This window comes from Nansenia antarctica (assembly GCF_963989245.1).
Source record: "Nansenia antarctica genome assembly, chromosome: 11".
In the NCBI taxonomy this organism is placed as follows: Eukaryota; Metazoa; Chordata; class Actinopteri; order Argentiniformes; family Microstomatidae; genus Nansenia; species Nansenia antarctica.
This window is the reverse complement of record NC_137681.1, coordinates 16,496,771-16,522,152: the sequence shown is the minus strand read 5'-3', so window position 1 is coordinate 16,522,152 and position 25,382 is coordinate 16,496,771. Positions and strand designations below refer to the sequence as shown.

General features: G+C 42.0%; 2 protein-coding genes across 3 annotated transcripts; one reads left to right on the top strand and one right to left on the bottom strand.

Moving 5' to 3' along the window:
- Window positions 1–265: 265 nt before the first annotated feature.
- On the bottom strand, window positions 266–10,073 carry LOC308167864 (uncharacterized protein; the record flags this gene model as incomplete). The annotated part of the gene is made up of 10 exons (XM_080542342.1): window positions 266–429; window positions 772–870; window positions 1,132–1,230; window positions 1,538–1,636; window positions 1,863–1,961; window positions 2,471–2,578; window positions 2,655–2,780; window positions 3,076–3,225; window positions 8,648–8,738; window positions 10,060–10,073. The coding sequence occupies 10 exons, from the start codon at window positions 10,071–10,073 to the stop codon at window positions 331–333; spliced, it is 984 nt and encodes a 327-aa protein (XP_080398468.1). The 3' UTR covers window positions 266–330.
- A 3,484-nt stretch (window positions 10,074–13,557) lies between these two features.
- On the top strand, window positions 13,558–24,923 carry pcgf5b (polycomb group ring finger 5b). 2 transcript variants are annotated; one of them, XM_080541641.1, is made up of 8 exons: window positions 13,558–13,785; window positions 16,521–16,617; window positions 17,256–17,311; window positions 17,480–17,539; window positions 19,234–19,373; window positions 20,002–20,100; window positions 22,381–22,470; window positions 24,785–24,923. In XM_080541641.1, the coding sequence occupies exons 1-8, from the start codon at window positions 13,674–13,676 to the stop codon at window positions 24,830–24,832; spliced, it is 702 nt and encodes a 233-aa protein (XP_080397767.1). In that variant the 5' UTR covers window positions 13,558–13,673; the 3' UTR covers window positions 24,833–24,923. The 2 variants fall into 2 exon arrangements, with proteins under 2 accessions (XP_080397767.1, XP_080397766.1); XM_080541640.1 differs by having other exon boundaries at window positions 19,231–19,373.
- Window positions 24,924–25,382: the final 459 nt, after the last annotated feature.

The following is a 25,382-nucleotide window of genomic DNA, read 5'->3' as shown; positions in this document are numbered from 1 at the left end:
CATCACATTGTTCCATCTCAATTCTTCATACCCTCTGAAATTAACTTTATGTTTCACCATATTATCTATTAATTTCAACCTGCTTCAACCCGTCTGTCAGACTTGACTTCCAATAAGCTGCTTATCAAGACATCAAAACTCTGTAACAAGCAAATGCAATCACTTTTCAAACCATGTCAGCCCTGAACATGGCTTTAGCGTGTTAAGAAAGCTTGGAAGCTGAATATCTATAATCATCAGACGAAGACTTCACTGTCACCAACACTCTCCTCAGAGTAACTGGGTTAGCCTTCCTGATAATGTGTCATTCATTACACATCACATCACAATTTACTTTAACTGACACTTTGCCTCAGACGTGAAGCTGCTCAGCATGGATTTGGCCCCATTCTGCCACTCCAGAGCACTATCCATTGGGGACTTCCCCTCCTGTATCGGAGAAAAATATGTTTTTCATTATCTCAATAGACTTTACACATTATGTTACTTCAATAACTACTATCATGTGATTTGTCTGTAGGCTTATTTGTCCTGCTTTCAATACAATTCACCACAAGATGGCACTGTGTTCATGAGGAATAAATCCTGAGAAGTTTTCTGAATATACTGTATACTATTGGTTCTCTGAATATATAGTATGCATTCGACACACAGTTGAAATTGAATGATAAAATAGCCTATGAATATAGTCGTTTTTAAACAACATCACATAGGTCCACTGTCTATACTCGTAACTAGAGGTTGTTGGTCATGTACGCCAGGTACACTTACACAATTCTTCAGCTTCAGATTGGCTCCATGGAGCAGTAGTAGTTGGATCATTTTGAACCGGTTTAGTCTCACTGCATCATGCATGGGTGTGTCTCCATCCTGTGGCAACAAGGATGACAAAACAAAGCCCTTAGTAGTGAACGACATATTGGTGTTTCATGAGTCTGAATGAATACTGTATACAGTAGTTCAATGCACAAAGGACCTGTTTCCCAGACCCTAGTCTTAGATTAAATTATATAATCAGTAGAAAATCTCCATTGAGAACACATTTTACTCTAGGATAAGGCTTAATCTGTGTCTGGAAACCAGCAAGGTTTAGGTTTGAATACTGAATAGTTGTTAAAGAGGAGAGCGCACCCTGTCTTTGCAGTTAATGTCTGCCCCACAGTGTACAAGATGCTCTGCACACTCGTAGTGGCCGGTTCTCACGGCAACATGAAGTGGAGTGCTGCGTAGCTAAGGAACAAAAGAACAGAAGAAGAAAGAAAGAAAAAAGGGAAACACAGGGAAAGAGTTACATTTGACTTCATGTCTTTCTATTTGTCCGTCTGTCTCGCAGTAATCTGTAATCTCGCAGAGCTAGACAGTGTGCTTCAAAATATTGCATTAAACTAAAGTCTGTCGAGATTCTTTTGAAATACTTTGAACCAGACAGACAACTAAACGGAGCATTGTATATAGTCCCACATAGGCCAAACAGGAGTACTTTCGCATTCAAGCAAGTTAGATACACGGCAAGCAAGGCTAAGCATTATAGACCTACCTTGTCTCTGGCAGAGATGTTGCCTTCATGGTTCAGCAGCAGTTCTAACACAGGCAGGCTCCCACCACGACAAGCACAGTGAACAGCTGTGGCATCCAGCTGGAAGGAAGAGACAGGGGAGTCAACCAGTGTGTTAACACATTTCCAAAAGGGAAATTGGCATCTACACACATGCTGTGCTCCGCCCCCACCCCACCCCCCCTCCCCAGTAGAAGATCAAACATTGTGCTTACAAAGGTCAAACATTTTACAAAGAGTTTGAACATCCCTCACAATAGGGCTTTTTAGTTATTTATAGATTCTGTTTTGGTTATGATAAAAGTACCTTGTCTTTGTTCTCAATCAAAGCTCCAGCCTCCAGGAGCCTCTTCACAACATCCACGTGGCCCTGTGTGCATGCTCTGTGCAGCGCTGTCCGTTGGAACTGGGAGGACAGGCAGCAGAACATTACATACAGCACACAATAGACCCTAGACGGATTGTTGTGTTACAGCAATCGCAATATCCACTCTAGCATATTAGAAGATATGGTCAATACTGGTATATTGTTTTAATGTGGTAAGGCTATGCTAGTGTGAATATTGGAACATATAGCCCTAGAATAGACCATCACAGACATTAAAAACAGGGGTAGGACAGGATAAGCCTAGGCTTCTTCCTACTCCTTTTCGAACAATTGATAGGACTGTACTCTACATATTAGTTATTTGTTAGTTATTATTTTTATTTTTACATCATGTTAGAAATAAAGATTAATTCATTCATTCATTCATAAAAAACAACAACTGAGAAGCGATGCATTGGAAAACCTCAGGCGGGTATATATATCAGTGGAGGCAGGTGGAGGTTGGAAGAAGAGGTTGCCCTTTCTCCAATTTCTGCCACCACCAGCCTCCCCTGGTATATACGGTACATTATTGGAGATACACTCACATTGTCACAAGCGTTGGGGTCTCCTCCTTTAGTGAGGTACCTCTCAATCAACGGCATTTTGTTCTCTTCTGACGCCTTCCAGAAATCATTCTCATCCACATAGTAAGGCTGGAAGAGAGAAGCGGTGATTAAAGGGACAGTCTGTATATCCTTTACTCTGAAACAGGCGGGAGGGTTCTCTTACCACTGTCTCTGGAGGGGGTAGTGGCTTGCGAGCAGCCACTTTTCTCGCTCTCTTTTTCTTCCTCAGCTGCATGATATTTTGGAGGTCATCGATGGTCTCTAACTTCAGGCGCCCAGCTTTGTCTAACTGCAGAAACAGACAATGTATAAAGTAGAGATCAGACTTATTGAACATTTTTGTTTTATTTAATCCAGCTCACAGTCACATCTAGTTGCTGTCCAAATTTAGGATTAAATACCAGGTCCTAACACTTATGTTTTAGATTCCAGAGGACACCCATGTTAACAGATTTCAGCTTAAGATTCATTTTTTAGAAGGCAGCGTAATGGTTAGTTTCATATCACCGAACTTCAAGAGAGGCTGGTAGAGTTAGAAATCAGAGGATAGGCTCATTGTAATGCATGGAATGCATTGAACTTACGTTTAAAGTAAGAGGGACCTCAGAGTTGATCAGGTTGTCCTTGTGAGATCTCAGGTCATCTTGTTTCTCTTGGTTGACAGACGCCTCGTACTCCCCTTCTGAAAACTCCCCATCTCCATGCACCTTGCCCACACATTTCTTGCTGGAGACCTTGAATGAGAAAGAGAAGATAAATGGCATATGTGAGCAACTCAGACAATTCTGTGTCCTTCTTTGACCGGAGGGAACAGAGGACATCCATAGCAGCAGGTGTTCGAAGGCTCTCGGTCCCAAATTCTTTCAGTGTAAACATGCCAAAAAGAAAATCTAATGTAATCTCAAATCAAAGTTGTTGTTACAGAGCCAAACCTCATGGAATCCATCATCCAACATGCATCTGAAAACCTTGAATGACCCCACATTCCATTATACTACGACAATTCTGTGGATGACAGAATTGAACTACAAAGGTTCTACAATGAAAACCTCAAAAAAAAAAAAAGTGTCTTAACAAGAGATAAAGACATGAAGACCTACCAGCTCTTCTACTCGCAGAAGCCCCATTTGTCAAGTATATGTGATAAGCAGCAGCTTAACTCCCTAGTAAATGGACAGTGTCAACTGCACTCAATGGTGCCAGGTCTTAAGTCTAACATCTTATATATGTGTTTTGAAGCCAGCAAGGAATGAGATCATGTTCTAACCCGGGCGTCCTGCCGGCCACCACCACTAGCACCCACGCGTCCCACCTAACCCGCCTCAACCCGGCACTGGGAAAGGTTTCCTGTCACACCCGGCACGTTCGGGAGAGGGGCAGTTCAAAAAACTCCGCCTTTCACTGCCGTCCCCTCCCAGTAGCAGGAATGGAGCTGAAACCTGAGTGGCATCATGGACTCCACCCTCCTGCCAAGACTCCAACAATGTAATGACCCCTCCTCAACACACACAGATGCGTGTGAGAGCACACACACACTCACACACACACACACACACACACACACACACACGCACACACACACACACACACACACACACACAGACACAGACACACACACACACACACACACACACACACACAGATGCGTGTGAGAGCACACACACACAGACACACACACACGCACACACACAGACACAGACACAGACACACACTCACACACTCACACACACACACACACACACACACACACTCACTCACCTCCCCCCACTCCTATGCTGTACTTCCCAACAGTAGCTGGCTCAGGGTCCTGCCACAATCTACATCACTCATCTCTAAAACAGATAGGACAGGCAAGGATGACTAGTGGAAGCCTTACAGCATCCAAACAACTATTTATAGAAACCGATTCCTTGGTTCTGATGTGTTCTACCCATGACAAACTATGTACCGATATCTATGAATGGTTGTTATTTCCTAGGTCGGGTGGGTTACTGACTGGCTGACGGCATTTACTGGCTTGTTGACTTCATCTTGGGTGTCAGTGCCTGCATGACTTACATTGGTCAATAAAAAGATTACAACCTAACTATTTTTAATGGTGGCTGGTGATAAATCACCGTGTGATGAATGGGATGCATCATGGGCTTCATGTTTAACAAGTGCACACTGTGCAGTGAGCTGTGAATCCCAATATGAAGATAGCTAGAATGTATTAATATGTTTATGCTAATCTGTTGTGGTTCAAAGGTCTAATCCAGGCTAATCCAAATGTCATAATCATCTTGTTCTCATGCTCAACTGGAACATCACATCATAAATGTTAACCTTAGCCATGCTTGAGACACAGTGTTCTGGTAATGTCTTGGTTATCTAAGGAATATCTAAGTGACACAAGATATTAAAATGTGTCCATGACACCTAAACTAGTATTTTGCCTCATGTCCTGACATTGAAGACAAAACTTTATTAGCACTTTGACGATGCCTGGAAAGGCCACACCAGAGGCGTACATTCCTCTCACAGGGTACATTAGGTTGAAAGGACAAACAACCTTACAGAACATGCTCAAAGAATAAGCTCTCGATCTTTCCACCCATTCTTGATTGCATATTTGATTCAGATTGACTACTAATTGTGGCAGAGGCATAGACTCTATCATATCGATGTGACACTCAAAACTGTATGTCGGTCCACAGAACTGTGGATGGGCATAGCTACAACAGAGCTGCACTCTAAAGAGAGAATACACTGTATATCGTGCAATTTTCAATAAAACACCAATCTGATTGATTATTGATGGATAACTGGCTAAATCAGAGAAATCAGAGATCATAACTAAACAGTTTTGTTCTAGACACAAAATGAGTATGATAAAAAGCAATATGACGTACATGTTTGCACTATTGCCCCAATGTGTGCTAGTATCAACAAACATACTGAGTAACTAATCATACTGAAATGCAAAAAAAGAAACACAAAACAAAAACAACCCAGAGCAAAGATTTCATATATCTTCCAGTGGTGCCACGTGCACCCCTACCTGGCATGTGGTACCTGTCCAACAATGTATATTCTCTATTTACGGTAATAAAGATATCCTGAAGGAACATATGCAGTGTGTATTAAAACAGTTTTTTCATTGCATCAACATATGTTGCATATGTTCTGTTCCATATCACAGGAGAAGATACATACAGTATCAGTCAAAAGTTTGGACACACTTTATTGGGAAAGTGTGTCCAAACTTTTGACTGGTACTGTACATACATACATACATACATACATACATACATACATGCACACATACATACATACTTACATAACTGCATAAAGCAAGTACATAAACATAGTATATTTACATGTCCTGCAGTGACAAACTCCATGATGTCACTATAGTGGTCTCTGATGTGGTCTGCAGGTCTTCAGTGTAGTGTCAGTGTTGGACAGGTGAGGGGATGATCCCTAGTGCTGTCAGGTCTTACTCTTCCAGGGAGGTTTGTCCTCTCTCTTCTAACTTCCTCTCCTCTCCTCTCCTCTCTTCTCTTCACACTCTTCTAACAATGCAGTCTCTACCCAATCACAAGCCTCCCTCTTCATTTATCGTCACGGTTCTAACGTGAGATACTGTACGTCACAGTTAACAGCCTGTTGACTCCCATCCTCAGTAATGTTGACTCTGTGAACCTGGACCATTATATAGTAGTGACACCAGGAGAGGCTGGTGGAGGAAATAATTGGAGGATTGGCTACTTGTAATAAAAGGAACAGAATGAGGATTGGTATCAAACACACGTTTGATACGCTTCCTCATTCCATTCCATGCATTACAATGAGCCCGTCCTACGATTTCTGCCTCCACCAGCCTCCACTGAATAACACCAATGCTTATAGCTCCAAGAATCCAAGTTTACACTTTATGTATACACTTATATACTCTTTACAATTGTATTCACTTTTTTTTAATAGCAGTTACTAGTTAATTTTTGTCATATGAACTTAAAGACTTAATACAACTTTTCCTGAAAGACTTATTCTCACCCATCTGAATACAGCTGAGGGCATAAATAGGACGTGAGTGAGTGCTCAACATAAACCCAAGACGTCTACATAAGGACTGAGATACAGTTTCAGGACAACATACAGTATAAGTAAACAACATAGTCTCATGTTGTCAAGTTGTAAAATGTTGTAAGTCAAGAGCCATGGCTTTAGTGGACAAATATGCTGATACCAGGTGTCTCATGAAGAAGAGGTAGGCAACAGTTTATAACTGTTTGCAGTTGCTAATGTATGTGATAACACTGTAATTACTCTTGTTACAATTGAACTTAATAATCATTTGTACAATAAATTATGTAACTTGTGTAATAACAAAATAAGTCCATTGCCACTGTATGCAATTACAAATCTGTTACTGTCTTAATATAATGTTGTTACTAGGTAATTACAGCATTGTTACACAGGAATAAGTGTTATCCAAAAGTTGTACTCATTTTTTAAGTGAATTTTCAGGACAAAATCTTAAAACAAAAACAAAAAAGATAAGGGAATGAAATAAGTTGACACTGCATACAGAAAGGTATAACTACCTTTAATATTTAAATGGCTTTGCAAAAACAAATGACTAGGTCTTGCAATTACGCTAATGTCCCATGCTTCTGACATAAGGAGGATGATATAGATCATAGATACAGGAGGATAATATAAATCATAAACTTATAAAAGCGAGACATAACCTGTTGAAGGTCAGACACCAGCGCTACTGAACGATGTCTTGGTAGAGATCAAGTTCTCCCTCTGGGCATTTTCTCCCCCCGCTCAGTCTTGTAAAACTAAATCTGTAACTCTAAACATTTGGAGGAGCCCTGCCTTTGCATTAACATCAATACCTATCATTCCTTGACCTTAGACTGGTTCAACACCTGCTCTATGTCTGTCAGGTACAGAAGAACGAATGCCCACCACCCACCTTGAACCAGGGGAGGCTGGTGGAGGTACTTATCAGATGACGGTCTCATTGTAATGCATGGTTGGAATGAAGTGCCATATCAAACACATAGCCCATCCTCCGATTTCTAGCTCCACCAGCCTCCACTGCTTGAAACAGTGTTTTGCCTATCTTGATAAAATGTTGGTTTGATCAGAAAGATCAATTGTACATCTGAACACTTAAAGGCATGAATAAATCTTGGTGTGAAGGCCCTGCAGGGTTGAGAATTGCTGGCGTGATCAGATACACAGATGCATTTGTACGGCTCTTGGACTTCAGTGATGAATCCATGGATTTGTGTTGCAGAAAGCATGTTGTGTGTATGAAATAGGAATGATTGTGTCAAAGAGAGTGGGCGAGGAATCACATGTGACCTGAACAGCAGCTGCCCTGCCCTCTGTGTGTGTGTGTGTGTGTGTGTGTGTGTGTGTGTGTGTGTGTGTGATGGTAGGTGTGTGTGTGTGTGTGTGTGTGTGTGTGTGTCTGTGTGTGTGTGGGGAGGGGGGTGTGGGGTGTGTGTGTGTGTGTGTGTGTGTGTGTGTTGGTCTGTCGGTGTGTGTGTGTGGGGAGGGGGGTGTGGGGTGTGTGTGTGTGTGTGTGTGTGTGTGCGCATCTGTTCGTGTAAAGAAAACAATTCTGTGTGCGTATGTGTGTGCGTGAGTGCGTGCATGTGTGTGTGCGTGCACAGGCATGTGTAGGCATGACACCCATGCCATGCTCTGTAATAAAGAGTCATGTGAAGCATAATTGTGTTGAGAAGGTCATGCTACAATGTAGTCTATGACTAAGCGACAGGTGGATATGTGTCAAACATTCCTGGGATGGACAGGCTATATTGACACCACACGAAAGGGTGGGAGGGGACAGTAAAGTGAGTGGTGTGGTCACAAGAGGAGATCATTTAAGAGCCAAGCTCATACGTAACCAGCTATATTCAAACCATACGGTAGTATATACACTACTGGGTGGGATGATGGGTGTGTAAGCGGAGAAATTGAAATGAAAGGACAAATGAAGACTTTTGGAACCCTTTGTTCTAAGAGTGTATCAACCTCTATGATGTCATCATCTCCTCATAGTAATTTCAGGAGTACATCCATCAGATTCATTACCATATGATTTCATTCATAAATATCCTAAGGAGAGAAATGAGAAACATTTCCTACCATAAAAAAGCTCATCTCCTCTTCCTCCTCCTCTTCTTCATCGGAGTGGAAGTCCCAGAGAGTAGGATCTTCGATCACAGCCATGTCAGACCTGGGGCAATGGAACACACAATCAGAGCTCATAAAAGTTACCATTATCATTGATTTACTGTTTGGCATTTCCTCTCATAGTAGGTGAGAAATGCAAGGAAGAAAACATTTATTGTGGCAATTCACCAGAATTCAATCACCCTGTAAGAATCTGATGTCAGTAACAGTCTGAAAACATAGTTGTTGTTTTTTGTTTCGTAGCTGCATCACATATTGCCTAATGGTCATAAAGAAAAATTCCTCAAGACAACCCATTAGTTAGGCTTTCATAATGACCCCTGACAGAATAAATAAGTTTCAGTACATGAGACTATGTATGTATACAGTTTGAAATAGAGATGTTTCTGTGTTAGTCCTCTACCTGACAGTGGTCATTCTATTTCCATAAGTGATCCAGAGGTGAACAGTATGAAATAGAGATGTTTCTGTACACGTATACTATGTATATGTGAATGCAATAAAGATCTCTACTGTATGTCTCGCCAACCTGACACTGGTAATCTCCACAAACGGACCAGAGGTGCAGAGTACAGTACAGTATGAGATAAAGACTTTAAGTACTGTACTGTATACTGTATGTCAATGTAGATATGTCTGTAGGACAGGCTCATTGTAATGGATGGAATGGAATCAGGAATGGTATGTTTAATGTGCCTGCACTAGCCTCCCCTGATATACCTGTACATCCACCCTATATCATACGGACACATCTCTACATTCACATACAGTATATACTACATAAAGTATTGTAATAGAGAGATGTTTCTATGTCTCTCCTACCTGACAGCGGTAATTATATTTCCATAAGCTAAGCAGGCCAGGAGTGCAGAGGGTGCAGTGGGAAAGGGACAAGAATGTGTGGCATGCGTCTTAATGAGCTCTCTGCCAAAAGCACTGGGAAAGGCTCCACTGCTCACAGAATGAGGTAAATAACACTGACTCTAAAGAATTCAGCAACATATAAAGGATAGCAACAGATATTCATAAAGATGTCTCAAGTTGCCCTCTGAATTATTAAAATAATGTCATTTATGAGGACAAAGATGTCATCTGAATTACAGATAGGGTATGTTTTAGTGCTAGACATTGTGAGCAAATAACATAATGGTAGCTTACTTTAGTACGGATTATTTGTGAACCTAGTATTTTTCTCACCACAACACCCTCCTCTGATGGTTTGATCATGACCTGATCAACCTCCATAATGGAAATGCTGTAAAAAAAATCTATCAATTTCAATCAAGTAAAACAAAAAAAAGATAATCATGGTAATTATCTATTATAACACCAAATATATGTATCCATTTTCATCCATATCTCACCTTTGCATCTCCATCGTGGCTATTCCTCCCAGGCAGGTTTGCAGTCAGCTCCTTGGATAGTGTTTGTTGAATGTTCTACTGAACGGTCAAGCGCCTCACTAAACTGGCATAGCCCAGAGTGGACAACCCTATGACATCGTCAGGGTTCAGAAGGCCTATAGGTGTCCGATTCACTCCCACCCATGGAGGCTCTGGAATAGTCTCCCCCTCCACATCAGATCCGCCCAGAGCATTGAGGCTTTTAAAAAACTAGCTAAAACACATCTCTTCTCCCTGGCCTTTGACCTGAGGTGAGCCTGCCTCCCGACACTGCACTTTTATTTGTATTGCACCTTGTTTTTAGTGTATTTTATCTATTTTATCTGGGGTTTTTTTGTTTTGTTTTTTTATCTGTATTTCATCTTGTTTTTCTCTTTTACCACTTTTTATCTGTTAAGCCTTTGGGTGGCTGTTTGTCGTTGTAAATGTGTGCTATATAAATAAACGTTACTTACTTACTTACTTACTTACTTACTTACCCACGCTCTCTAAGGGCCAGAACCTTTTTCTGTCCTTGACATGAGCTCTAACTGTGTGACATGAACTCTCTATCATGCTATCTATCAATACAGCGACAAATATATAAGGCAAATAATGTGTGTATACATTGTATCTAAGTATTGAATGTCATTTTACCCACTGGCATAATACAATTGTGAGGTATGAGAAGTATTTGGCAACATCTTTACACAGTTCCAATATTACCCTATCCTACCCTTTACTCTTAGTGTGGAGTGAAGTTGGGGTCATCAGCAAAATCATTAGAGCTAGCAAGTTAGTATGTTGGGTTTCCAAATGTGACAACATTGCATCTAACCACCTTGACTTTTCAACATAAATGCTGACAACAGAATTGGGATATGGGATGAAAGAGCTACAGTACAGATCGATGCAGACAAATGTAACTTCTAGGATATCAAACATACCCTATCACAGCTGCAGGAGTGTAATAATATCTCTGTTTCAGCTGCTTTCGGAAGTACTTTTGGAATTCCTACTGAATGCCTGATTCACCAATAAGACACACCCTGGACAGAATGGAGTCCATGTCCTGTCTTAAACCACAGGAAGAAGGCAGGCTGACACACATGTATTTAAGAAACTGTCCTCTGCTTGATGCTGAGAGGAAATGTTGGGAGGAAGGAGACCTGGGAAGGACCTAGGAAGAAGACCGTGTCCAGAAATGTAATGTAATGTGTGTGTGTGTGTGTGTGTGTGTGTGTGTGTGTGTGTGTGTGTGTGTGTGTGTGTGTGTGTGTGTGCATGTGTGTGTGTGTGGCCACTGTTCTACGAGGGAATGTTGAAGCATCAAACCTGAGTGTGGATATGTCAATGAGAATTGTCAAGATTAATGTTTCAGGTATTGATGTACAGTATGTAACCCTATCATGGAAGCCGTGAAGGCAATGTGATTGAGTGTGCACACACAGGTGAATACAATTTCTCTTGTGGACATGAGCACTTTGAACAGTAAGATCTGGTAGTAGTAGGCTATCTAACAAAGAAGACAACTTTCTGATCTGTCATGTTCACCCGTATACGTTCACCAAAGTCATACAACAACAGGCTCATATTGCAAATAATACCCTAATCAAACCTAATCAACCCTCGGGTACATAAGGTTCAGAGATAGGACATGTTAGAATAGGCAGCACAGTGTTTTATTTGTATAGTATAGTATAGTGGATAGTGTACATAGCCTTTATTTATGTAAACCAGCTCTTTTCCCTTCTTGTTTTTAGTTTTTTTCCTAGCACCAGGGGAGCCCCCCCTCCTAAATGTCGTTGTATGGTACCTGTACTGTATTTATGACAATAAAGACCATTCATTCATTCATTCATTGTGTCATCTCGTGCCCTGCTGATGAACAGGTTTCTCGGAGCCCTGTTTATAATAAAGGCTACAGTTACTGGACTACAGTAGTTGGTAATTGAAGGCTGCGCCCTAGTTTGTGTCCAATCAGAGTGTATCTGCCGTGGAGTGAATAAAGCAGCAATGCGTAAACAAGCGCCGCTGGCTGGAACCTCCTCCGCCCCTCTCTCCTATCATCTTTGCTGAACGCAGTTCCGTCTTCGGCGCAACTCGAATGTAAATGTCGGGTCGCAATAATCACACAGCGTCGATTCATCTAGAATTTGGGGATTAGATAGATCACACCATCACGACCATGGACCCGTGATAAACTGGAAGGTAAGAAACGGGGTTTAATAGTTAATACCACTCGGAACTGAAACGATGCCACTGCGTATCATTTTCCCTGGGTACCGACCGTGATAGTAAAGTTTGGGGTGGGTTGGGAATGCGATCATATCATGTGTCATATAGGCTATCAAGTTATGGACATGTGCGTTATGGCCTTTTAGTCAAGTGTGTGTGGCACTGCCGTGGCGCTAGTTTTATTCCCCCTGAACTAGTGATCGGAGCATGTGCACGGTGCCCACACACAGTTGCCCACATGACTTCTATGGCAGCAACTTTCAGTTTTGACGACTGGGTTTGTGTACGTTTCTAAACGCGCCATCTCTGATGTTATTCGCGCAATAGATCATCGACGGTGACGCATAGAGTGACGCGTACGATTTCCTGGACATGATGAGGTCCACAAGCCACAGTTTTGTCACTATAATGGGGACATATTAGGATGTACAGGATTTATATATTTGCTGCGTATTATACTTTTCTAGATGTCATCATGTGACATTTGGTCATCTGTCAATGTTCTACTCGTCATACTAGCTATCTGCGACCCAGTCTCAATGACTTGTCATTTACAAAACGGCAAATCCGACTTTGCCTAGAATGAATATATATCATTCAGTCTCGCTGCATATCGACCAATAGGCTAATTGTTATAGTGTTAGCGAGATATGTTGCGTAAGTTTTGCTTGATAACATTGTGTTATCAGTGTAACGGATTGCGGTATAACGATATTTCTGTGTAATAACTGTCCACGAAAGGGAACTATCTAAAGTTGCTTTCGATTCTGAAAACACAGATGGAGGGGGCGGGGCATAAAGGTGGAACGTTCCATGCACCTGTACAGTGAAGGGCCAGGCCTGTAGTGTTGTTAGCCCTACTCTGTTTAGGTTATTTACACATCATTCCAATTCATCTATTTTTCTTTCTTTACAATTTCTAACATTCTGATATATTTTTGTAGATGAGTATGGACTCATCATTTACGTTTACGTTTTACAACTCTGTGCCTAATTTCCATTTGAGGGATCAATCTCAGTATGATTTTCTGCAATAATAATGCAGTTTATTTGCATAGCTCTTTTTTGTATTTTATGTGTATGTGGTGTAGAAATCAGTGAATTAACCTTTATAGTTATTCATATTTTTTTATCTTCTTTTCCAGTCACCCACAGCACCACAGATTAACATGCAGCACACCTGATATCTCGTCGGAGGGGAAGCCTGGATTGAGATGAGGCGACTGAAGGGGAAACCCCAGCAGTGTGGAGCATTGCAGAAAGTCCTGTGAACTTTGACCTTCAGCACGCATCCTCCATCACCCCGACCACTTACCCCCCCCCCAAACCTCCCATCATTGCCCCTGCCCTGGTCCACGATGACCTCGCCAAGGAAGCACCTGGTCAAGGATTTCAACCACTTTATCACATGCTATGTGTGTAAAGGCTACCTGATCAAGCCCACCACAGTGACGGAGTGCCTACACACCTGTAAGTTTCTCACTATCGCAGGTGGTCAGGTCATAATACACACCTGATGTATAGGGACTGCCTGAGACTAGAACATACCATCCTGCCTTGTGTAGCCCCTCTGTAAAAATGTGTTTGATTTTTTAAATACATTATATCCAGGAATGAATTTGGGATGATTTACTAGAAATTATATTTAGACACAGGCTTTTAAAAGGGGTTGTTCAGCCTATTTTCCTGTTAAGATGAAATATCGTCTTACCCTGAGTTGTCCTCATAGGCCAGTAGTGAGAGCTTCTCTGGTTCTCCATTCTCCACTTTGCTGCCACAGCACAGGCTAACAGTTGGCAGCGCCCTCTCCAATAGACAGGATTCCGATGACACTTAGTTTAGCATCGTCTGTATTACATGCCAAAACCTCCTCAGATAAACTTCAAACAAAGGTTAGTAGCTGAACTATCCCTTTAAGGGTAAGCATGAGGCCAATTACTTTATAATTGTTTAATAAGGATTAATGAAGTTGAGGGTTTTTCATTATTAATGGAACATAAGTAGTACAGGGAGTCAGGGACTATTTCCATTTGTGTAATACTAGTACTGGTAGGAAGTCTGACCTGTAATAGAATATTCAAATCACACAGGACATGACAGCCAGTAGATTACTTATTACAGTGTAATAACATTGTTGTTACTTGAGTAATTAGAGTGTAACTATACAAGTATTTCAGGTATTTGTAATAAAGGGCTCATAGAATCACATGACTAAATCATTTGCTGTTTATACCACACTTTTGAATAGAGCTGTCAATTCCCCAGAGTGCTCTATGTTGATCTCCTGGCTGTCATGTCCAGTGTGATTTGCATATTCTATTACAGGCCAGGCTTCCTTCTCTGCCCTCTTTATGGGAACAGCCTGCTTATTGGAAGAGAACGGCAGATGCAGAATCTGCCTCAGGAGTGACACATCTCTAGTGATCAGGGTGAAACGCAGTCGTCTGCGCCGGGTTCAGTCACCATGACAACGAATATTCTCCTTTCAGGATAAGCCGTTTGTGTCCAATTTGTTTTTGATTCTTTGAGGGCAAAGTTGCTTCTCCTCAGTCATAGCTGAGGGTCACATTGACCCTGGTCTTGATCTCAATGATGAGAAATACTAGTAGCCTACTACAGTAGGCTGCATACTAATAATACATTTTAATAATCATAATCATAATAATAATCATACATTTTATTAGTATAATACTCAAAGACACTTAGAAAAAATACACATTACATAAAATACTAAGTTTGTATGCTAGCACAGTAGACTATGTCACTATATTTCAAGATGACATGCACTCTCTCCAGTTAAAGACGTCTTGACATAAGGTACAGATTTACAGTACTGTACAGTACTTTAAGAAATGCAGTTGACACAGAAAGATTACAGAAAGATTCTCCTCAGTCATAGCGGTCACATTGACCCTGGTCTTGATCTCAATGATGAGAAATACTAGTAGCCTACTACAGTAGGCTGCATACTAGTAATACATTTTAATAATCATAATCATAATAATAATCATACATTTTATTAGTATAATACTCAAAGACACTTAGAAAAAATACACATTACATAAAATACTAAGTTTGTATGCTAGCACAGTAGACTATGTCACTATATTTCAAGATGACATGCACTCTCTCCAGTTAAAGACATCTTGACATAAGGTACAGATTTACAGTACTGTACAGTACTTTAAGAAATGCAGTTGACACAGAAAGATTACGCACAAACATCCTTGGTAAGTGTCAAATCTATGTTTTGAAAGGCATAGGCTAATGTATGTGAAATATCTCACTGGAATAACTGTCCCTATATCCCCTATATCAGGAGCTGTCTGTACGGTTTGTCTTGTATAATAGTAGTCGGAAGAGATGGTCCTCTGACTTGTTATTGTCCGTGACATTCACGGCTGATTGAGCCTGAGCAGCTCACTGTTGTATCTAAATGTGTAGGCTTGTGACGTGCTGTACTGTACACGTCATTCCATATAATAGTACAGAGCTGCTATATGGTTGCCATGGAAATGGCTAGAGGGGATACTATGCCCTATATTTATCCCCCTTGTGGCAGGTCATCACGCATATTGTTGACCTGATTGTTTCTGACGGCTTTGTGATCATGTGTCATGTTCTACTGTAGGATGTGGGCCTTGAATGCATTAAAAGAAAGACCCAAGGTGGCCCATATAGCCCACCACAGATGTGAGAGCTGTGTGTGTGTGTAAGAGAGAGGGAGAGAAAGAGAGAGAGAGTGTTTGTGTGTGTGTGTGTGTGTGTGTGTGTGTGTGTGTGTGTGTGGGTGTGGGTGTGGGTGTGTGCGTGCGTGTGTGTGTGTGTGTGTGTGTGTGTGTGTGTGTGTGTGTGAGTGTTCTGTAGTAGTGGCTGCAGCTGTGGTTGGCCAGAGTGTGATACGTCCCCTTAGCCCTGGTCAGGTTATACCTTCTACTTATTTCACTGCCAGTCCACTGTTTCAATTTCAGCTGTAGGGCTGTGCTTTTAGGTATGCTTTTTAAAGCATAGCAGATAGTCCAATATTTCCCCAGATTAAACTGTGTAGAACATTGAGACATTCAAATTCCAGAATATATACAACTTCTAATATATAAGTTATTAAAAATCCATATTTTTCTTATGTCTGTATTTTTGAGAATGCAGCTGTTCCCTTCAAGAATAGGATACCTAACTTTGTCCCTTACCTTTTTTTCCCGTAACAGTTTGTAAAAGCTGCATCGTCCAACACTTTGAGGACAGCAACGACTGCCCAAAATGTGGCAACCAAGTCCATGAAACTAACCCTCTAGAGATGTTGAGGTAAAACATCTGATTATGTATCTTTGTCTAATACTGTAATGTATGTAAGAAATTGATATCATACTGCATACATAATATGATTAATTGAAGAATCACCCAATCATAATTAATAGACTAAGATGTTAATCACCAAGATATAAACATGCTGGCCATCGCACCATTGAACTGGTCTAAGCCGGATTTTGGGAGCTCTCGGTTTATAACTTGCAGTTGTCTGCTGGACTAGTGGAATTGGGGTGTTGTGCTGGTGTGGTGTTGGGGATGATGTGAACTTGAGCTTGGCACTGGCAAGTGTCAGGCAACAGCTGGACTCCATTCTGGAGCCAGGGTCTCAGCTGAAGACCTCACCCAGTGCCCCTTGCCCTGCCAGCTGCCCACAGCTGCAATGTCTGGGAATAATTTCTCATACATTGTGTGTGTGTGTGTGTATGTGTCCTCCGTGTGGTGTATGTTAGCAGGGTTACCGGTATTTTCCCGTCATTAATAACTGCAAATAAAAGTGATTCAATAACAAGCCACACACCCTGCTGCTGTGGGTCCATGCTGACCACATTAATAACCTGTGTGTGTTTGCATGTGTATGCTTACATGTGTGCTTTCACTAACTACAGTGTTTAACTACCTCACTCTCTCTCTAGGTTAGACAACACCTTAGAGGAAATCATATTCAAACTCGTGCCTGGGCTAAGAGAAAGTGAGTGATGTCATTCAACTATCTTCCAACATTAGATGTACCTCTCTCCTTTGATAGTGGGCCTAAACATTACCGAAGCTGTTTTCCATTCATCCTGAATTATGTAACCCCTCATGTCCAGTATGACTTTGCGTATTCATATCATCCTTGTTTATGTTTATGGACCAGAGGAACAACAACAGGAGATTGACTTCTGGAGGAGGAACAAGTCGAAAGAAAATGGAGAAGGTAAAGAATCTGAATATGTTGGTGTGTGCGTGTGCGTGTGTCACGAAGACTCCTTCACAATGAGACGAACGTACTGGTGATGATGAATATACAGGACAGTGGAGGTGGGCTGTGAGTGTGATTGAAGTGAGGGATAAAGGCGCTTCTGCGTGGGAGAGAGATCAGTGAAGAGGAGACAAAGGATCAAAGACAAAAGGAGAGTTATGACTCAGGTCTCATTGTTACTACTGTAGCTGTGAGTCATAGGAGGCTGAGAGAGAGTGAGTGTGTGTGTGTGTGTGTGTGTGTGCACGTGTGTGTGTGTGTGTGTGTGTGTGTGTGCGCGTGTGCGTGTGTGTGTGTGTGTCACTGGAGTGTTCTGGGGTGTTTGACTCTAAACTTTACGAGATATTGACAAGATCCCCTTAAATTTGGGCAATATGATGGACAGATTGTCCCAGGGGCCCCTTGTAGTATTGCATCACTAATGCGGGGTACACACATAAGGATTTTCTGGCCGATTTTGGCCCGATTTTCCCCCTTCCGACCAAAGACAGAAAACGCCCGATTATCAGATGGCTCTTAACATTTTCCTATAACAAAGTCCTGTGGTGTGAGGTGTGTTAAGAGTCAATCTCTCCCGACAACCTGCTCGGAAAATGGGCGTGGCCGGCAATCGTAAATGTCAAATGTGTTCAATACTTACGACCAGAAATCCTAGGGTTGCCAGATTTTTGGGTGGAATTAGCGGTTTTAGACTGTGGTTAGGGTGGAAAATGTCATTCCCATCTGGCAACCCTGCTCGCGAGTCCAACTATGACGTGGATGGAATGTTGCCAATCAAGAAGCGAGCTGACTTCTTCTTTTCGTTATTCGGCACTTTATTTGCCCTGTCGCACATGGTTGTCTCGTACAGGTCAGTCAGGGTACTACGTTAGATAATAATAATAATAATAACTTTATTTGTATAGCGCTTTTCCTGCAAACGTTGCGGCTCAAAGTGCTTTAATCATTATATAATCAATTTAATTATTTTGTAATTTAAAGGCAATATTAAAAGGATGGGTTCACGCGAGATTTCTGGCTTGGGGAACGAGACTCTAGAGAGTTTGGAGTCTGTCGTAACGAAAATCTTTATGTCTGTGGGGTGCTGAAATGGGAAAATCGGCGCACACCACACACAATACGATCAAGGCTGTTCAATCCAAGATTTTGTATCTTCATGTGTGGGGTCTGTCTCAGATAAGATTTCGGTTAAGATTTTGAAAATCCTTATGTGTGTACCCCTCTTTAGTAAGTAAATCGAGAGGCACTAGTATTCGTTATGTACTAATGTGATCCTCTATATTTTCTTTATTTTCTTCAATCTCTCGATATTCTGTTTCTCTCTACTCGTCCCCCAACCTCACTCAGCCATTTATTATGTCTTTATTCAGGTTCTGTTTTCTTATTCTCATCACTGGCTCGAATCAGTGGTTGAACCAGTGACCTTGTGGTTACTTGCTAGCCTTCCTAACCTCTAGGCCAACCGTGTGTGTGTGTGTGTGTGCGCGCGCGCGTGCGTGTGTGTGTGTGTGTGTTTGTCTTGAGGGGCTTCGAAGCTACAAATGAGTATCTAATGTGTGTTCACTCAAAATAAAGTGTTCCTTTAACTTCACATCCGTCTCAAACACTGAGCACCAATGTCCTCGTGCGTTTGTGCTCTTCCCTAGAAGATGGCCCCAGGTCTAAGCGAGCCGCCAGGCTGGAGGAAGAGGATGACGAGGACGGGGACTACCACCGGAGCGACCCCCAGATCGCCATCTGCCTGGACTGTCTCCGTAACAATGGACAGGTGGGAGAGAACATTGTTAAGGTACACGGTCCTCCTTATATCTTCACCCCACTCGCCCGGCTCATCTTTCTATTCAACCCCCCCCCAATCCTCATTCCCACTTTGTCCCTTCCCCCTTCCCTCCCTCATCCCTCCACCTTCTCATTCTATTATGCTTCCCCAACACCTCAGCCTGCGTGTTATAAAGGAGAATGCATGATTCAGTGGTTTTTCTTTGTCCCTTGGCTATCATTGAAAACAAGTTATTCAGGCGGACATTCACTCTAGTCTTGCAGCTGCTAATCCACTCCTACACTAATGAGTCAGTTATTTCCATTAATTGGGTGGTCCTCGTTAGAGCAGTGGTGTTGTACATACAGTCATTAGGTGGAGGCACACTGTGGAAAGGGTGCTCATAATGATTTTTAAATGGATGCATAATGTAGATATATATGCGTGCGTGCGTGCGCACACGTGTTTTGCATGCTCCTCTGTAACGAAAAGGTGTCTCTTCGAAACACTATCTGTACTCTGCGTTAATTTGGAAACCAGACCACGGTCTGTATGGAAATGTGGATTTGCTTGCTCCGCACATTATTATTATGAAGAAATGAGCTGATGTGTAAAATGCTGCAAGGATCATTAAAGTCCTCTTTTGTACCCACTACAGGGCTTAATGAAGAAGTTTATACGCTGCTCGACTCGGGTGACAGTCGGAACAATCAAGAAGTTCCTCAGCCTGAAGTTAAAGCTTCCAAGTTCTTATGAGGTAACAAATTAAAGCTTGTACTGTGTGTGCTCTGAGTCCTGTCAGACAATACTCTCTGTATCCATGACGGATATTTAGCTCTGTGCTTGTTATGCTAATGAGTATTTGTCACAGGTTGGGTTTGTCAGTTTGTGTGGCACATATTGAGCTGTGCTTGCGTAGCCACTACCTCCTTATGTGTGTTTGTGTGGTGGGTGGTAGGTTGGGGTGATGTTTCATATTATGGTGACATGTTGTGATTGTGTTTTCTTACAGAAAAAGTGTTTGAAACTCAGTTTTACCAGACTTTTTACAACACCAGCCATTATGTGCTGGATGCAGTCACACAGTCATGTGTTTGACACCATTCCTTATTCCATTACATACATTACAATGAGCCTGTCCTCCGATTTATATACCTCCATCAGCCTCACATAAGCCCAATCCGGACGGCATATAAATTACCTGTGGACCTCGGTAATATATGTTTTACCTGGGGTAATTCGGTAATTTTTATCCCGTCCGGACCGACCATGTCAGTGATTTACTCCGGGGACCCCAGTAATTATTCCGGCTGGAATTACCTACTGTTTTTCAGCAAACCCTGAGGTCCTCTGATAATTATATTACCGTCCGGATTGACATGTCAGTATTTGGTACGCATTGCATGATTTTGCGAGATATTAATACTAGAATTTACCGTTTTGACCGGGGTGTGAGATCTAAGGTATTAGGTGAGCTCTGTGCAAACAATGGATGTGGATGACATTATTGACTCCCTTGAATCTCCACTATCGGATAACCAAACCACCTAAAAGGTTAATCCTGTAAGTGACGATGGACTGATTTCTTCTTCTGAACCAGTTCTAGCGAATTTACCTAACATTAGCTTGTAAACTGTGCAGTTTGTATGGTCTGGATCTAGCACTCTATAAATCACGGTGTCTGACAACACACAGGGATGAAGTTAGGGGTGGGAATCGCAAGGTAACTCACGTATTGATAACCGTACAATATTTTGCCCCCCGTACCCCCCCCCCCCCCGATAATCTATACATTGTAAGAGGCAATTCATCAACGATACATCACAATATCTGTTAACTGGTATTTCATAACGTAGTTCCAGTGTTGCAGCATTCAGCAGAAACCTTCGTTTTCCACAACACTACAGGCGAAGGTCCTTGCAAATAAACCCAGATAGACTTGGTAATAGTCGTAGCCCTCTGGGAGTTAAAGGGAAGCCTTGTTTTGAAATATAATCGTTCCAGACTTTAGATGTCGTATCTGTTTTTCCCCGCTTTGCGCCATTTCAGCCATTCATCTTCTTAATTTTGATAACATCACAACATTCTGATAGAACATCGACATGCTAGAAACACATAACTACACATAATTAGATGATCACACAGCCCCAAACGCGAACACATCCCAAAACGAACGTATTTACAAAAGTCTCCCTTACCAGTAGCCTATGGCAAAGGAGAATAGTAAATCCAATCCACAAATTATGAGTATTTTGTGATCGTTAAACTGCTGTTTATTATATCGAGTGGGTACTTTAAAACGTAAAGTTTCGTGTTATGAAAAAAAACGAGTCTGCGAGTGGTTTCGGCTGCGTTCGTAAATTCGCTCTGGAAATCTGATCAGCAGTCAATATGATTTCCATTGGTCCAATCAAATTACTTGTTGTTGCTACACGTGCGTTGTGTTGTGGGTCTGACAAAACATCCGGCGGGAACAGCTTCTTCTTCTCTGATGTTAAATGGCAGCTTGCACCCGAAACGCAAACATGCATGGAGATGTTTTATTCCATCCGGATCGGTCATTAAAATCACTGGGGTCCTAGGGTAAAAATAATATTACCGAGGTCCTCAGGTAATTTATATGCCATCCGGACAGGGCTATAGTCACACTGTAATCCCGCCATAATGTATCGAACCAATCGGGTCAACTTGTCTGCTGTTCAGTGTCTGTCCCATTCTCTCTGTGAGATATGTGTGTCCTTTGTTTCTGTTTGTTTAAGTGGTTCTGTGTGAGAAATGGAGTCTAGTCCATAGAAATAGAATGAGTAGAACAGAAATGCCCATTCAAATCAACAGTCCATGGTGGCCATCTTTATTTATTCTACACAGCAATAATGATTACCATGTCAATTATGTACTACAATTCCTTTCCCAGCCATCTTTTGGTGTACTAGCCAAATTGCTGTGGTCTGAGGGACCATCCATGTCTATTCTACTCTATTCTATTTCTATGGCCTAGTCTACTTCTTAGTCAACAGCCTCTGTGTTCTCCTCACAGCTAGACGTCCTATGCAACGGAGAGATCATGGGAAAGGACCACACCATGGAGTTCATCTACATGACACGGTGGAGACTTCGCGGTGAAAACGTAAGCTCCTCCATTGATGCCCATAGCTACTCACCTCCTTTTTAAAGATACCTTTTTGTCATGAGGGGTTATGCTCCTAGGGCCGAATGTCGATGCTGGAGTCTTATTAAACGAGAGTCACTGTTTGGTGCTAAGCCGATTAGCTGGTTAGCACCCGCCACTGCCACTTGTGTGCCTCAGCACTGGGTAATCTGGCACAGTGAGGGGGAAGTGCCACTGACATAGTTAATGGAGCTTAATTCTCTTGGCCAGCTGGAAGACTGGAACAGTGGCACAGGGTCACACATCAAAGCATTTCCGGATGTCTTGTTCAATAGACGGAAAGGGCATTAACCATGATAATTGCACCTGATTCACAGTATGAAGTCATTGTGATCGTAGAAGATAGGAAGCTATTATACCGAGATCTGCAACGACTTGGGAAGCACAGGAAGAGAGCCCTTGTCTCTATAGTTTTCCTTCTTCTGTATCTGAAGATCTTAAACTCAACTGTCGGAATGACACTTCAGTGGAGTTATGCAGTGAGCAGTAGCCGAGGGACTGTTTTTCATCAGTGGTGAAACTGTATATTTCACTAATGTGCAGGTCATGGCAGAAGTCAGTGAGGGAGTTACTTTGGGCCTCAAGGCATCCGAAACGATAAAAAGCAAACCCACTTCTCTATTTTTCACCTCACCAAAAATAGGCTGACACGTCGTCCTCGCTATATCCGGAGCGGAACCTCAGTCAAGTCCCCCACAAAAGTAACCAACCTCTCAGTCCCTCTACCAAAGTGTGCTAGCTAGCTAGTTAGGTTACCCACTTCAGCTTGACCTCAAAAGAGCTTTTCTTGGCACGGTGCCGCCTGGTTCCTAATTCCATTGCGATGATTGTCAGTTTTAGGTGAGACTGTCGTGGTCCTCAGCAGCAGGGGGTCAGAGAGCGGGTCATGAAATGCTGTATTGGTCCAGGGGAGACAGGTGAAGAAATTAGTGAGGGCTTCTGACAGCTGCCCTAGCAGGGTGCCTGTTCCCTGGGCTTGTCGCCTGACAGTTTCTCCCTCCACAGCCCATAGCTCATCAGCACCGGGCTCCAACAGCGTGGTGGGGATATAGGGTCTTGTCTTCATGACGGCTGCCTGTTAGCAAGGAAGACCATTTCTGTCCTGGTTTGCCCTGGTTTATTTACAGAGCACACTTAGGCCAAGTAAACTGTACAGGACTAATACATTCAATTGGTTCCCCCAAGCTGTCATGAATGATTAGTTGTATTGGGCTACAGTACAGATTTTGAAAACAGAATCAGAATTGCTTTGATTACATCAGTGTACGGGTACACAGAGTGAACTTCTTGGCTTCAAGTTCATTCGACGTTGGCATTGCAGCAGAATACAAATTCAATAATAAAATAAAGCAGGATATAAAAACAACAAAATCAACAATCAACAGTAGCAGCAATAGTAGCAATAGCAGCAGAATGCAAATCAACAATAATAGAATAAAGTAAATGAGTAGGGTGTTAATAGAAACAGGTAGGATGAGGTAATAATAATAATAATAATATAAATAAGATAATAATAATATGATTTTGGCAGGTGTATGCAAATCCTTGTCCTGAGACCTTGTATAGAACGTTCTGATCCCAAGAATGCGTTATAAGGTGGGAGACAGTGTTTTAGCTACTAGCTTCGAACCCATTTAGAATCAACATGGAAACATAAAGAGGGTTGATATTTGTAGTCCTGTCTCGTCACATGACCAAATTTGGCCTGGCTGGCAGAATGCCACACCTTGATTGGCCCACAGAGCCAAAATATAAAGTCTCATCTCAATCCTTCTTTTAAGTGGCTATGTTCCAAATAGGTGAGAGCTTTGTGAAGTTCAGAGTAAACACACCCCTCTCCTGTACAAAATGGGGGGAAAAACTGGGTCATTGTGGGCCGACTTCTCTTTGGGATTATACGTGAGTGTCCTGCCGCCGCTGCCGCTGTCTAAAAATAGGCATCAGCCAGGGGGGTGTGTGTGTGTGTGTGTCTCTCTTTCTCTTTCTCTTTCTCTCTCTCTCTCTCTCTCTCTCTCTCTCTCACCTGTGTCGACTTCAGACTCTTCTCTTCAGTCTTTCACGGCACTCTCACTGCAGCATTTCCATTGTCTGGAATCTGTATATTAATAGATGAAGGACAAGATCCGATATGGTAGAGCTGTTGAAATGCCTCTACTTGGAAGAGAGAGCATAGTAATATTATTCTACTTTTTTGTTGTTGTCTATGATTGTTTTATCTCACCATTTTATTGTAACAGATTGACTGTAAGTAACAAATGTCTCCCTTTTTTAGACCTACCCAATGGTACTAGAATATCGCCCACGGATAGACTTTGGTTGATGGAGAGAGTAACAGAAGTGGAACCCTGCCCTAACTAACAGTCCATTGACAGACTACACAATGAATGGATGTGCCTGACACAAGACACAAGGACAACAAGTGGTATCATCTGCATGTAACAATGCATTAATGGCTATGTTCCTGTTTCACTTTCTCATTGATCTGGATGTTTTGTTTTTTGTTTCATTTTCCCCCAAAATGGATCAAGGGTATCAGTTACAACATGTCCGCTTCTAGCTACATGATGTTATGAAATGCCCCCCAAAAAACACACCAAAATGCCATTGACTGAAGATACAGTACGACCTAGGACAAATGCACTTGGATAGGTTTCATGACAATACACAGTGAAACTGTAGTCCACTCTTATGCAAGACAACAGAAGATATGAAGATGGAAACACACATTGGCAGATGGTTCATTAATGTATGTTAGACCTTATCTATGCTGGATTCAGTGTCTTACATTAGTCCCTACCTTAACCCTGTTTTTAAATCGTTAACTATGGTAGTGCCTTTCCCAGATGCTATACCGTAGTATTCCTTAGTAA